Below are 12,645 nucleotides of genomic sequence, written 5' to 3'. Positions count from 1 at the left end.
GAGCTGTGGTGTAGGTCACAGATGCAGCTTGGATCCTGTGTTCCTGTGGCTGTGGTGTAGGCCGGCAGCTACAGCTCCAATTTGGCCCCTAGCCTGGGGACCTCCATATGCCATGGATGTGGCCCTAAAAAAAAAGGCAAAAAAAGAAAAGGGAGTATGTACAAGGCCCCCAGCAGGACTGACTTATGAGCTTGGAGCTACTCTGGCTTGACAGAATGGGGACAAGTCTCAAGAGAGAGCAAATGTCAACTCCATACCTCCCGGGAGGCAGCAGGGCGGCAGAACGCCAGGGTGTCCCATCAGGGTTGCCTATGACGTTAGTCATCTCCCCACGCCGCCACTGACCCCCATCCGCAGAAAAGTGAACTCCTGGTCAGGTACGAGCAAAGCAGAACAGTCCTCTCTGCCCTTTTGCAGGGCCTGAAAGCTCCTCCTAGAATCCACATGCTCAAATGGAACCAACTCCAACTCTCAGCAATGGGCAACCACACAGCGACCTCTCTGAGGTGAGCTGCCTGGACAAAGTCTCTCCCGTGTCTCATCTGTAGAATGGAGGTGATCACAGTGCCTGGGCCTCATCGGGGGTGTTTTGAAAATGGAAGCATAAGGCAGGTAAAGGACTTTGGACACAGTGAACACTCACAAATGAAAACGGCAATCAGTTCAGCTCTGCCCTCATCCACCCTACTCCCTATGCCTATAAAGCATTTTTTTTTTTTTTTCATCTCTTGAGGGCCGTACTCATGGCATATGGAGGTTCCCAGGCTAGGAGTACTAATCGGAGCTACAGCTGCCACCCTACACCAGAGCCACAGCAATACGGGATCCGAGCCACGTCCGTGACCTACACTACAGCGCATGGCAACGCTGGATCCTTAACCCACTGAGCAAGGCCAGGAATTGAACCCACAACCTCATGGTTCTTAGCCAGATGCATTAACCACTGAGCCACAACAGGAACTCCCAAGGCATTTTTTCAACTAGCAAACTTTGACCTCTCCCTTATGCTTCTGTTTCCGCTAAATGTCACTCTCTCTTTGCCTGTTAGGCTTTGGAGAGAGAAGCTGACCTTGACGGTGCTAGCAGGTGGGCTCTCCCTCCTATGTGCTTCCCCTGTGGATGTCTCTGGGGACCCCTGATCCTGGGCTTTGCAATGACCTGCAGCCTATCCGACTTCTCCACTGCACTGTGAGCTCCTTAAGGGTGGGCACTATATCAGACTCACCCTGGGGTCCTCAGGACTTAGCAAAGGCAGGTGCTCAGAAAGTTCTTACTGTAGGAAATAGAAGAGTGGCTTTGCCCTGCCTGAGAAGGAGGACAGAAGACTCTGCCTACCGCTATTCTCCATCTCACAAGCTACGTGCAGGGCTTTGCTATCTGACTAGGATGTCAGAGTGAGGTCCTGAGCAGGAGCCCGAGTCCGATGTGCACAGGCAACCCCAGGCAGGACAGAATGGCTTGAGGGCAGGAGAGCGCAGGGATCCAGCCCTTGCCTTGCGGTGGGTGGATGGCTTCAATACAGACATGCAGCTTTTGGAGATTTTCAAATGAAGGAAAAAAACACATACTCTGTTCAACAGTCAAACTTCAAGAAGCGCAGGCTGTTGTAGATGAGCTCATGGCAGGGCTGAGCTGTCTGCCGAAGTGACAATGCTGGCCTGACCACTGCTCGTTCGCGCCAAAACCCCCAAATAACCTCAGGCCTCTGGCATGCTGTGGCTGAGGCTTACTGAAAGTCTAGCGGCGCGGTGAAGAGAAGCATCGCCTCACCCATGAGAAAGCACGGGAGGTGCCAAGAACCGAGCCCCTTCCTGACCAGGATGGTCCGGTGGGAGGGAACCGGATCTTGGCCAAGCGCCCCCTCTGCTGGGGCAGACCTTGGCTCTCCTGTGCAGACACACGGCCAGTTAATCAGAGATTTTTCCATGGATTGTTTGATGATGAATGAAGCACATCAGATGATGAGTACTGGAAAAGAGGCCTCTGTCAAAGAAATGGCTTCTGGCTCAATGCTGAATGCCGGTCTGTGACATGCACGGTGCCAGGGTGATGACAGTGGGGTCACTGTCATATCTTCAGAATTTCAAAGTTTCCCTTGGACCCCGGACATACCTCACAAAATGCAAAATGCAACCCATCATGGGTGATTCCTTCCTCATCTGCAGGGATTTCTTCTTTACTATGTTTCACACACAGTGTCTGCTTCTTTGGACTGAAGGCTTAGACAAGGAAACTTTGGAACTCTGTTTTACTCTTTAGTCACACCCATAAATATTTTACTTTTGTTTATTTTTGGTCACACCCATGGCATGCGGAAAATCCTGGGCCAGGGGTCGAACCCTCACAGCAGCGACCCGAGCTGCTGCAGTGACAATGCCAGTTCCTTAACCTGCTGAGCCACACGGAAACTCCACACCTTCAAATTTCTTAAATGACATCTGTACAGTATAAAATGCTCTGAGACTAATTGGGAAGGCCACTGTATACTATAAAGGACTTCTGGAATACGACAGAATTTCTTGAGACATGATGGTCTGGTGCAGAGTCAGCAGGCACCAGGTCAAACCTTGAGTTCACAACTCATCGGTTCAGGAATAAGCACACGTGTTGCAAGCAGGTTGTGAAAGAATTGTTTATGAGGCCCTTGTTTGCCGTACAAAGTCTCATCTTTAGAGACTTCCAAGGTCGCCTGTAGATATTTTTAGCAACTTTGGTGATTAGGCATCTTCATATTTTCTAACCAAGTCATTGTTTATAATTAAGGAGCTTGAGCCCAAGAGCAAGCAGGGGCAGCATTCCTCGTGAACATTTACGAGGCATCATTTAGACATTAAGGGAGTTGCTGTCCCAATGCTCCAGTTCCATGACCTTATTATAGGGTAAGAGTGCCAATGACCTCATTTCAGCCACCTCATCTAGGCCAGAAGACTGTCTCCACCATCTCAAAAGATTTCTGGGAAAAGGGGATTCTATAAACATCTTCAGAAATTCTGGCAAGAAGTTCTTTCACATACTCATCCCCTCAGGTCAACTATTTCTTTTGTATAGGCAAGACTGCTTCTTTCTTTCCTTTCTTCCATCCATCCATCCATCCATCCATCCGATGTGCATGAAATACATTCTATGTGCCAGGTCTGAGCTAAGCATTTTTTCATTGAGAAAAATGGAACATGCACTTGGTCTTGAGATCTAAATGTAACTGCTAAACAATGTGTTGTGATACATGCGCAAAGAATGGAGTTATCCATCAATAAACAGCATTAATAGCACGTCAGGTCAGGATCCCGGAGGCACGATATTATCATCATGTGTGGATACAGGCTTGTTTTCCAGAACCTCTATCTTCACAGAGTCACAACTAGGACAACAACAGAACCAAACCAAACCAAACCAAACCCAAATCCAAACAAAAATGGCACAAATTTCTGAATTCAGTGCAAACCACTCAATCTAATTGTCTGGAATGCTGTTTAGAAAATTCAGATTGATTTCCTAAAAATGTCGTTTTTTCTGATTATGAAAGTCATGTAAAAATTTGGAAAACGTGCAGTTCCCCAGTGGCCTTGCAGTTGAGGATTCAGCATTGGCCCTGCCGTGGCTCAGGTTTGATCCCTGTCTCAGGAAATTCTGCATGTCACAGGCACAGTAAAAAAAAACTGGAAAAGGCAACAGCGAATAGAGAAGAAAAGGGTAACCAATAATCTACTAAACAGAAATAACAATGATTAACATTTTATAATATTCTATATTATTAATATTCTACGAACAATTTTTCAATGCACAGATACACCGCTCATTTATAATTTAAAAATACAATTGGGGTCATGACGTTTACGTTGTATAACCTGTCTTTCTTTTCCAACACTTCTTTGCACTTTGCTTCATTCTTAAAAGTCTTTTGAAAGCATGCCCATTTATCAGTTGTCCAATGTTCTATCATACAGAGGTTTCATGCTATTTTTAGCCAATTCTTTGTTATTGAAATTTCAAATAATTCATTTTCACAATTGTAAATAATGTTTAGGAGTTTCCGTCATGGGCAGCAGAAATGAATCCCACTAGGAACCATGAGGTTGCGGGTTCAATCCCTGGCCTTGCTCAGTGGGTTAAGGATCCGGTGTTGCCATGAGCTGCAGTGTAGGTCCCACACGCAGCTTAGGTCTGGCATTGCTATGGATGTGGTGTAGACTGGCAGCTGTGGCTCCGATTAGACCCCTAGCCTGGGAACCTCCATATGCAGCTGGTGCAGCCCTAAAAAGACAAAAAGACAAATAAATAAATAAATAAATACTATTTAATCATACACACATCTCTGGTTTTTTTTTTTTTTTTTTCAGGGCCACACCTGCAGCATATGGAAGTACCCAGGCTAGGTTTCTAATTAGAGCTACCACTGCCGGCCTATACCACAGCCACAGCAACACAGGATCCAAGCCACATCTGTGACCCACACCACAGCTCAAGGCAATACCAGATCCTCAAACCACTGAGTGAGGCTAGGAATTGAACCCACATCCTGACCGATACTAGTTGGGTTCTTCACTTGCTGAGCCACAATGGGAACTCCTCTAATTAATTCCTTACAGCAACTTCCAGGAAGTATAATTCCTATATAGTAAGGAATGCACAGTTTAAGACACTTAATATTTCCTCCCAAGTTATTCGTACTGATTTATTTATTTATTTTTGTCTTTTTAGGGCTGCACCAGTGGCATATGGAGGTTCCCAGGCTAGGGGTTGAATCAGAGCTACAGCTGCCGGCTTACACCACGGCTATAGCAATGAGGGATCTGGGCATCTTCAACCTACACCAAAGCTCACAGCGACGCCAGATCTTTAACTCAATAAGTGAGGCCAGGGATTGAACCCACAACCTCATGGTTCCTACTCAGATTTGCTTCCACTGCGCCATGATGGGAACTCCTATTTGTGTTGACTTATATTCCTACCAGGAGAGGATAAAAGTGTCCATTTTTCTGAACCTTACAAATATTGTGTATTTGCTTTATTTTTTTGCCCTTTGATAGGATGAAATAAAATTATTTTAACTGGCAGTTCTGATTAACAGGAGGCTGAATTTTTTCCACATGCTTAGTGTGTGTATGTATTCATATTTGTATATATACTTAAAGCCCTAGTCACAGCTTTTGCTCATTTCTCCCTATTAAGTTAAAATCTGCCTTTTGGTAACTTGCTTCTTTTGGTCCAAACTGTGCCTTCTGGAACTAAGCAAGTATAATCCCTCCTTCATATGACACCCCCTCAAATACTTGAAGACAGAAATCATGTCTTGCTTTTTCCAAGATAAACACTCCTGGTTCCTTCAACCATTTCTCATGTGGCAAAGTTTCAAGGGCGGGTGATGAAGACTTAATGCATAACAAGTCCTATGGCCCCTCTTACCCTGTACACTCAGTACTCTCGGGCACAGAACTCCATGTGGCCCCAGCAAAGCTGGCCCTGAATCACCCTGGCGGACTCTCTGCATGCAGCCACTTGCCCACACCTTGAGTCTCAGCCTCCTTTCTCTTGCCCATCCCAAGGATAACAGGAGTGAGTCAGTCTTACCAAGATGGTGGCATTTCTTGTGACACAGAATTGGAGATTCTTTTTTTTTTTAATAATTTTTAAAAATTTTTCCACTGTACAGCAAGGGGGTCAGGTTATCCTTACATGTATACATTACAATTATATTTTTTCCCCCACCCTTTCTTCTGTTGCAACATGAGTATCTAGACAAAGTTCTCAATGCTATTCAGCAGGATCTCCTTGTAAATCTATTCTAAGTTGTGTCTGATAAGCCCAAGCTCCCGATCCCTCCCACTCCCTCCCCCTCCCATCAGGCAGCCACAAGTCTCTTCAGAATTGGAGATTCTTGTGACGCAGAGTTGGAGCTCAAGTAAAGTGGTAGAAAAAGAGCACTTTGAGGCCAGAAACAGGAAGAAGGATTTGCCTGGTATAATGAGAATGCTTAGCTCCAATGAGGAAAGCATCAGGGACATGGTCTCTTATCTCAAGGGGCTAAATTCAGCAGTGGCTCTATTGTGGGCCTCATCCAGGAAGACTCTCCTGACCCCAGGGCAGGTTAGGGACCTTTCCTCCGTCCCCAGGGTCCACTGCCTGCCCACATTCTACAGGAGTCATCTGCATACATGTTGATGTTGGTTCCCCACCAACACGCCTGTGCTTCCTGAAGAATGGGCCATCACACGTACTCAGTGAACTGAGCCGCAGCTGGAAATCCCTCTCCAGGCTGCCCATGTCCCTTTGCTCTTATTCGTTTCTCACTGAACACCTTCCAATAACAAATCTGTTGTCTCGTGTGCTTTGAAACCTCATAGATTCCCCTGGACAATGGACATGGGCATCTAAGCCAGTGATGAGGCCATCCCAGGGAATTAAAGAATTGCACCTAACACATCGGCTTCTGAGAACTCTTCCTGAAAACCCTGGGTCTGATCAGTTCTATCGTACCTTCAAGACTATTTATGGAACTACAAAGCTGAAGTTCAGGCTCTGGATCCTGTGAAGGTTATCAAGGCCTTCTGAGTCCCAGTCTTTAAGCAAGCACTACCTTGACAATTTTGTGCATTATGGTTTAAGTAGAAAAATATTTACAAATAAGATATAAATAAAACACAGCCAACTTTGAACAAGATTAACATAAAACCTCACACTAGTGCTTGGTTCAGCAGCACATATACTAACATTGGAATGATACAGAGAAGATTATCATGGCCCCTGCGCAAGGATGACATGCAAATTCATGAAGCATTCCATATTTTTAATGAGATCCTGCTGAGTAGCATTGAGAACTATGTCTAGGTACTTATATTGCAACAGAACAAAGGGTGGAAAAAAATGTATACATGTAAATGTAACTTGGCTCCCATGCTGTACAGTGGAAAAATAAATTAATTAATAAAAAAACAACAACAAAAAAACCTCACACTAAAAGCCTGTTTACCTCAGCTCCTATTGCCTGATACATCATGTGTAGACTTCAACAAAGATTTACAAGGCATGTTAAAGGGCAAGAAAAAAAACACATCTTGGAGACAACATAAACATCAGAACAAGACTCAGATATGGCATGGATTTTGAAATGACTAGACTGAGAATTTAAAACAACTATCATTAATATGTTAAAAGCACTAATGGAAGAAGCAGGCAAAAGCAAGAATAGATGGGTAGTGTAAGCAGAGAGATGGAAACTCTAAGGAAGAATCAAAAGGAAATGCTAGAAATAAAAAAATTTCTAACAAAAATAAATGCCTTTAATAGATTCATCAGGAGACTGGACACAGCCAAGGAAAGACTAAATGACCTTGAAGATATGTCAACTGAAATTTCCAAAACTGAAAGGCAAAGAGAAAAAAAAAGACTAAGAAACCCAGAACAGAAAACCCCAGGATGTTCCTGTTGTGGCTTATTGGAAACAAGCCCGACTAGCATCCATGAGAACGCAGATTCAATCCCTGGCCTTCCTCAGTGGGTTAAGGATCCGGCATTGCTGTGAGTTGTGGTGTAGGTTGCAGATGCAGCTTGGATCCTGTGTTACTGTGGCTATAGTGTAGGCCAGCAGCTGCAGCTCCAACTTGACCCCTAGCCTGGGAACTTCCATATGCTGCCTGTGTGGCCCTAAAAAGAAAAAAAAAGACCCCCCACACTCTAGTCTAATTTCAAAAGATGTACAGGTAATTGGAATACTGAAAGGATAAGAAAGAGAATGGAACAAAAGAAATATTTGAAGAAATCATGTCCAAGAATTTCCCAAAATTAATGACAGACCCCAAACTACAGACCCAGGAAGCTCAGAAAATACCAGCCAGTACACATAACCCAAAACAAAACTAAACAAATTACACTATCATATTCAAACTGCAGAAAACCAAAGACAAAGGAAAAAATCTTGAAAGATGTGAGGAAAAAAGTCTCACAGTGTGTATAGAAAAGCAAGAATAAGAATTATGTGGACGTATCAGAAACAAGAAGAATGTGAAGTGAATACTTAAAGCACAGAAAGAAAATAACGACCAACCTAAAATTCTATACCTAGTAAAATTATCCTTCACCTGCGGAAGAGGGAGTTCCCATTGTGGCACATCAGAAATGAATCCAATGAGTATCCACAAGGATGCAGGTTTGATCCCCGGCCTCACTCAGTGGGGAGCCACGAGCTGTAGTGTCTGTGGTCACAGACGTGGCTTGGATCCCATGTTGCTCTGGCTACGCTGTAGGCCGGCAGCTGCAGCTCCAATTTGACCCCTAGCCTGGGAACAGCCATATGCTGCCGGTGCAGCCCTAAAAAGCAAACAAAACAAAACAAAAATACACCAAGTTCGAAAGAGAAATAATGGTTTTTCTCTGAAAAACAAAAATGGTAAGAATGCATCACCAGTACAGCTGTCCTGTAAGAAATGTTTATAGAAGTTCTTCATGAAGAAAAAAATGATATAGATCAAAAACTCAAAATCTACACCAGGAAAGGACGCTCCCCAGAGAAGGAATAGATTAAGTAAAACAAAATCTTTTATTTTTATTATTCTTAATTGAGCTAACAGATTTTTTGTTCAAAATAATAATCATAAAATTGAACAGCACAACGGTTAGGGGTAGTGACCTTCCACACAGTCCCTGGCCTGGGACCTTTCATGTGCCATGAGGATGGCCATAATTAAAAAATAAATAAAAAAGCAATGGAGTGTTGATTCCTGCTGTAATGTAGGTGACCCTTGAAAACATCATGCTAAGTGTGCTAAGTGACAGGAGCCAGATGCAAAAGACCACGTTACATGACTCCATATATGCGAAATATCCAGAATAGGCAAATTCATTGAAACAAAAGTAGAACTGTGGTTTTTAGGTGCTGGGGGGGGGTTGGGGCGTGGAGGCAGGGGAGGGAAAAATTGTGGCCAGGGACTTAATCAGAGCTACAGCCACGACCTACACCACTGGTGCAGCAGCAATTCTGGATCCTTTAACCTACTGTGCCAGGCTGGGGATTGAACCTGCCCCTCCACAGTGACCCTAGCCACTGCAGTCAGACTCTTAACCCACTGCACCACAGCAGGAACTCCAACACTTCATTGCTTTCTTATTGCTGCATAATATTGTATCATATGGCGATACCGCTTTTTATTTATCCACTGATGTACACGAGTGACTTGTTTCTTCGTCTTGGCCACTGTGAAAAATGCTGGTTTGAACATTCAGGTACAATTTTCTTTGTGGACATATGCTTCGAATTCGCTTGAGTATATACCGAGGGGTGAAACTGCTGAGTTACACGTGGTAACTCTGTGTTTAACATTTTAAGGAACCTCCAGCCTGTTTTCCAAAGCAACGGCACCATTTTATGTCCCCATTAGCCAAGTATGAGGATTCCAACTGCTCCTCCGCATCCTCACCAACACTTGTTACTGTCTATTTTATTTTATTTATTTTATTTTATTTTATTTTATTTTATTTTATTTTACTGTCTATTTTAACCATTCTAGTGAGTGTGAGAGGCCTTTCATCATGGTTTGGACTTGCATTTCTCTACTGACTGAATACAGTTATCATTTCACATGTCACTCTGACTTTACAGGGGCTCTGGGTGACAGACCATAGAAGGGTCCATTGAGGCTCCTATCCCCTTCGGAGGACTGCTCGTTTTAGAAACCCTTGTTTCAAGGTGCAGGACTTTTTTTCAGTGACAAAGTTCATTGCATTCTAAGTGGTAGGGAAAATAAGAATATTTTCCTGTCTCTTTTTATAAAAATGCCTTTCTGGGAGTTCCTGTTGTGGCTCCACAGTACTGAACCAGACTAGTATCCGCGAGGACATGGCTTTGATCCCTGGCGTTGCTCAGTGTGTTAAGAAGCCGGCATTGCTATGAGCTGTGGTGTAGGTTGAAGACAGGGCTCCGATCTGGTGTTGCTGTGGGCTGTGGTGTAGGCCGGCAGCGATAGCTCTGATTCCACCTCTAGGCTGGGAACTTCCATATGCCGCTAGCTACGGCCTTAAAAACAAACAAACAAACAAACAAAAAAGAATGCATTTCCAACAGGACACCAAGGTGAGGTGAAACAGCATCCAATCCCTTTGAAATGAATATGCAATTGCCACTTACCTGCTGGAGGCCAAGCCTTGATGTAGCCTGTGCAATGGACCACAGCATACTGAGCTTCTCCTTCTTTGACAGGGCCAAGGCCATTCCTAGAGAAAGAAGGTTTGTGAGCTTACTTTCAGCACCTGGAGATAGGGCAAGGATGTCCATGACTCCTTTGGAATCTAAGCTACTGGGTTCTAAGCCACTTGTTGCCCTTGGGGTTTTATTTATTTATTTTTTTTAATTTTTAAAATATTTATTTATTTATTTGGCTTTTTTAGGGCCGTGCCCTTAGCATATGGAAGTTCCCGGGCTAGGGGTTGAATCAGAGCTACGGCAATGCGGGATTCGAGCAGCATCTGTGACCTACATTACAGCTCATGGCAATGCCGGATCCTTGACCCTCGAACGAGGCCAGGGATTGAACCCTCGTCCTCAAGGATTCTAGTTGGGTTCATTAACCGCTGAGCCACGAAGGGAACTCCGGCCTTGTGTCTTTAAAATTGTAACTTCCCACCATCCTGTTCTTTCTTCTCCTACGTGGGCTGAAGGTCCAAGATAAATCCACCCAACTCCTTTTCTCATCTCAGCCACCGCAACCCTGATGTACAGGCCTCTGGGTCCTCCCTCCACTCAGCCCCATCTTCAAGTTCAGCTACTCCTCGGCTTAGTGCATTTTCGCAGTCTACCAGCAGCGTCCAAGGACATTCATCGGGAAGACTTACTGACCTGAACCTTTTCCTCATGGTGGTTATTCTGTTTAGAGGAAGGTGGTCCAAAGGAGCATTTCCACACCTAAGATGTGATAAATATATTAGAATGAGTGAAGACCTAGGCAAGGTTATAAAACACACAGCACTGCGGGCAAGTAGAGGGGCCTGATCTGCTGTGTGCACCCTTACTCAGGTGCACACAATTTCTTTCCAAAGGGCAGTAGCAGGGCTGCATGCCTGTGAGTTTTGACTGTCACCGAAGGCAAGAGGCACGCGCCTCACTTTGCAAAGCACGCAGACATTGTTATGGGACCCAGCCCAGGAGCTGGCGATCTACAGAAAGACGCCAGGAGGATCCTGGCCATGCTCTGTCTTGCAGATCATTTCAGTGTAACTGGGTGGCTTTCAAGAAACAAGGGAAGAGGGTGATGACAGCAACAGTGTCTCTTCAGGCTTGAGCAGAGGCATCAACTCAAAACAGATGTTGCCAGTTGATGAACAGAAGCATCTTCTCTGGCTTGACTTCACAGTGTGCAAACTCCCTCCTCCCATGCAGCATCCTGGCTCTAGGAATACGCAGATAGCTGCAGGCCTGCGGGGACCGAAGGACAGAGTGGGCACAGAGGGAGGGATGGGTCTTGGATCAGATCTTTCTGTGCATCCTTCTCTGGGAGGCAGGGGGTGTGAGGTGCCCCACTCCCCACTCTGGCAGCATCTTCTCTGCCTCTCTTTTCCATAACCTTCTCAGCATTCCAGGCTCTGAACAGCCAAAGCCTGCCCTGTGGCCATGCTCTGACCTCTACTCTCAGTACGTCCATTCTTTACACGTGCTTTCATTTCCTAACTACACAGTAAGCCAGACCCTCAATATTCAATACAGCAAAGATGAGAGTCCAATTAGACTCTGAGACCTGGGGAAGCTGCCAGCATGAGCATATTTTCACAGCAGGGTCCATCAAAGACACTGCTGCCTGGGAATGCTGCCGTGGTCCTCTGCCCTCTGGCAGATTGTGCCCAGTGTCTGCCTGAATCTAAGCTGCTTTATTTGGAGGAGAAGGTCATGCTCTCAGCAGATGGCAGTGCTGCTCACCTTCCAGGTAAACCCAGGTAGTGTAGGTAGGCCTGGCGCTGGGGAAAGCCACCTAGAGCGTACCTCAAGAGGCACAGGACAGGGAGGGGACTGCCTGAATCAGGTGGATGGGCAGTGATAAGGGCCCCGGAGGCCCCTCACTGAAATGGTGTACCTGATGCTTCCAATAAATGTATTCACAAGAGTACTGCTTAGATGGTGCAATTAAGAATGGATCTTGGAGCTCCTGCTGTGGTGCAATGAGATCGGCAATGGCTTGGCAGTGCTGGGATGCGGGTTTGATCCCTGGCCTGGCCCAGTGGATCTGGCATTGCTGTGGCTTAGTTCCTGGCTGCAGCTCAGATCTGATCCCTGGCCCAGGAGCTCCATATGCCCCGGGGCAGCCAAAAAAAAAAATCAATATTAAAAAAAAAAAAAAAGAATTGATCTTGCAGGTACAAGACCAAATGCCCACCAAGCCAGGATATGCATTTACCCCATTGGCCAAAGCACTGAGGAGAGCCCTTGCTATGGTGGCTGATGGCACTTTGTCCCTGCATGGACACTAATGCATGTGAGTCGAGCCACCCAGCTTGCCCTTGTTTCGAGTTGATGCCTCTGCACAGACTCAAGCCTAAGCTGCATGGAGATGTTCATGGGTTGTCACTCCAACACCTCCTTAGAACCCGAGGCGGGTGGTGAAAGGGGTTCCACCCGTGTCTTCTGGAGAGTTCCAGAAGCTCCACCTAGAGAGAAGCTGACCTGGA

General features: G+C 45.4%; 1 protein-coding gene across 7 annotated transcripts in view; it reads right to left on the bottom strand.

The window, feature by feature from the left end:
• ARNT2 (aryl hydrocarbon receptor nuclear translocator 2) overlaps positions 1 to 12,645 on the bottom strand; it is a 191,354-nt gene that overhangs the window by 69,505 nt on the left and 109,204 nt on the right. For all 7 annotated transcript variants that reach the window (XM_021098858.1, XM_021098859.1, XM_001926072.6 and 4 more), the window contains exons 7-8: positions 10,826 to 10,891; positions 10,118 to 10,203 (exon numbers count right to left, since the gene is read on the bottom strand). In XM_021098858.1, the coding sequence (XP_020954517.1) occupies positions 10,118 to 10,203; positions 10,826 to 10,891 (152 nt within the window). The remainder of the gene's footprint in view (positions 1 to 10,117; positions 10,204 to 10,825; positions 10,892 to 12,645) is intronic.

This window comes from Sus scrofa, chromosome 7, assembly GCF_000003025.6.
Source record: "Sus scrofa isolate TJ Tabasco breed Duroc chromosome 7, Sscrofa11.1, whole genome shotgun sequence".
Taxonomy (NCBI): Eukaryota; Metazoa; Chordata; class Mammalia; order Artiodactyla; family Suidae; genus Sus; species Sus scrofa.
The sequence above is the reverse complement of the archived record's forward strand: the minus strand, read 5'-3'. Positions and strand labels throughout refer to the sequence as shown.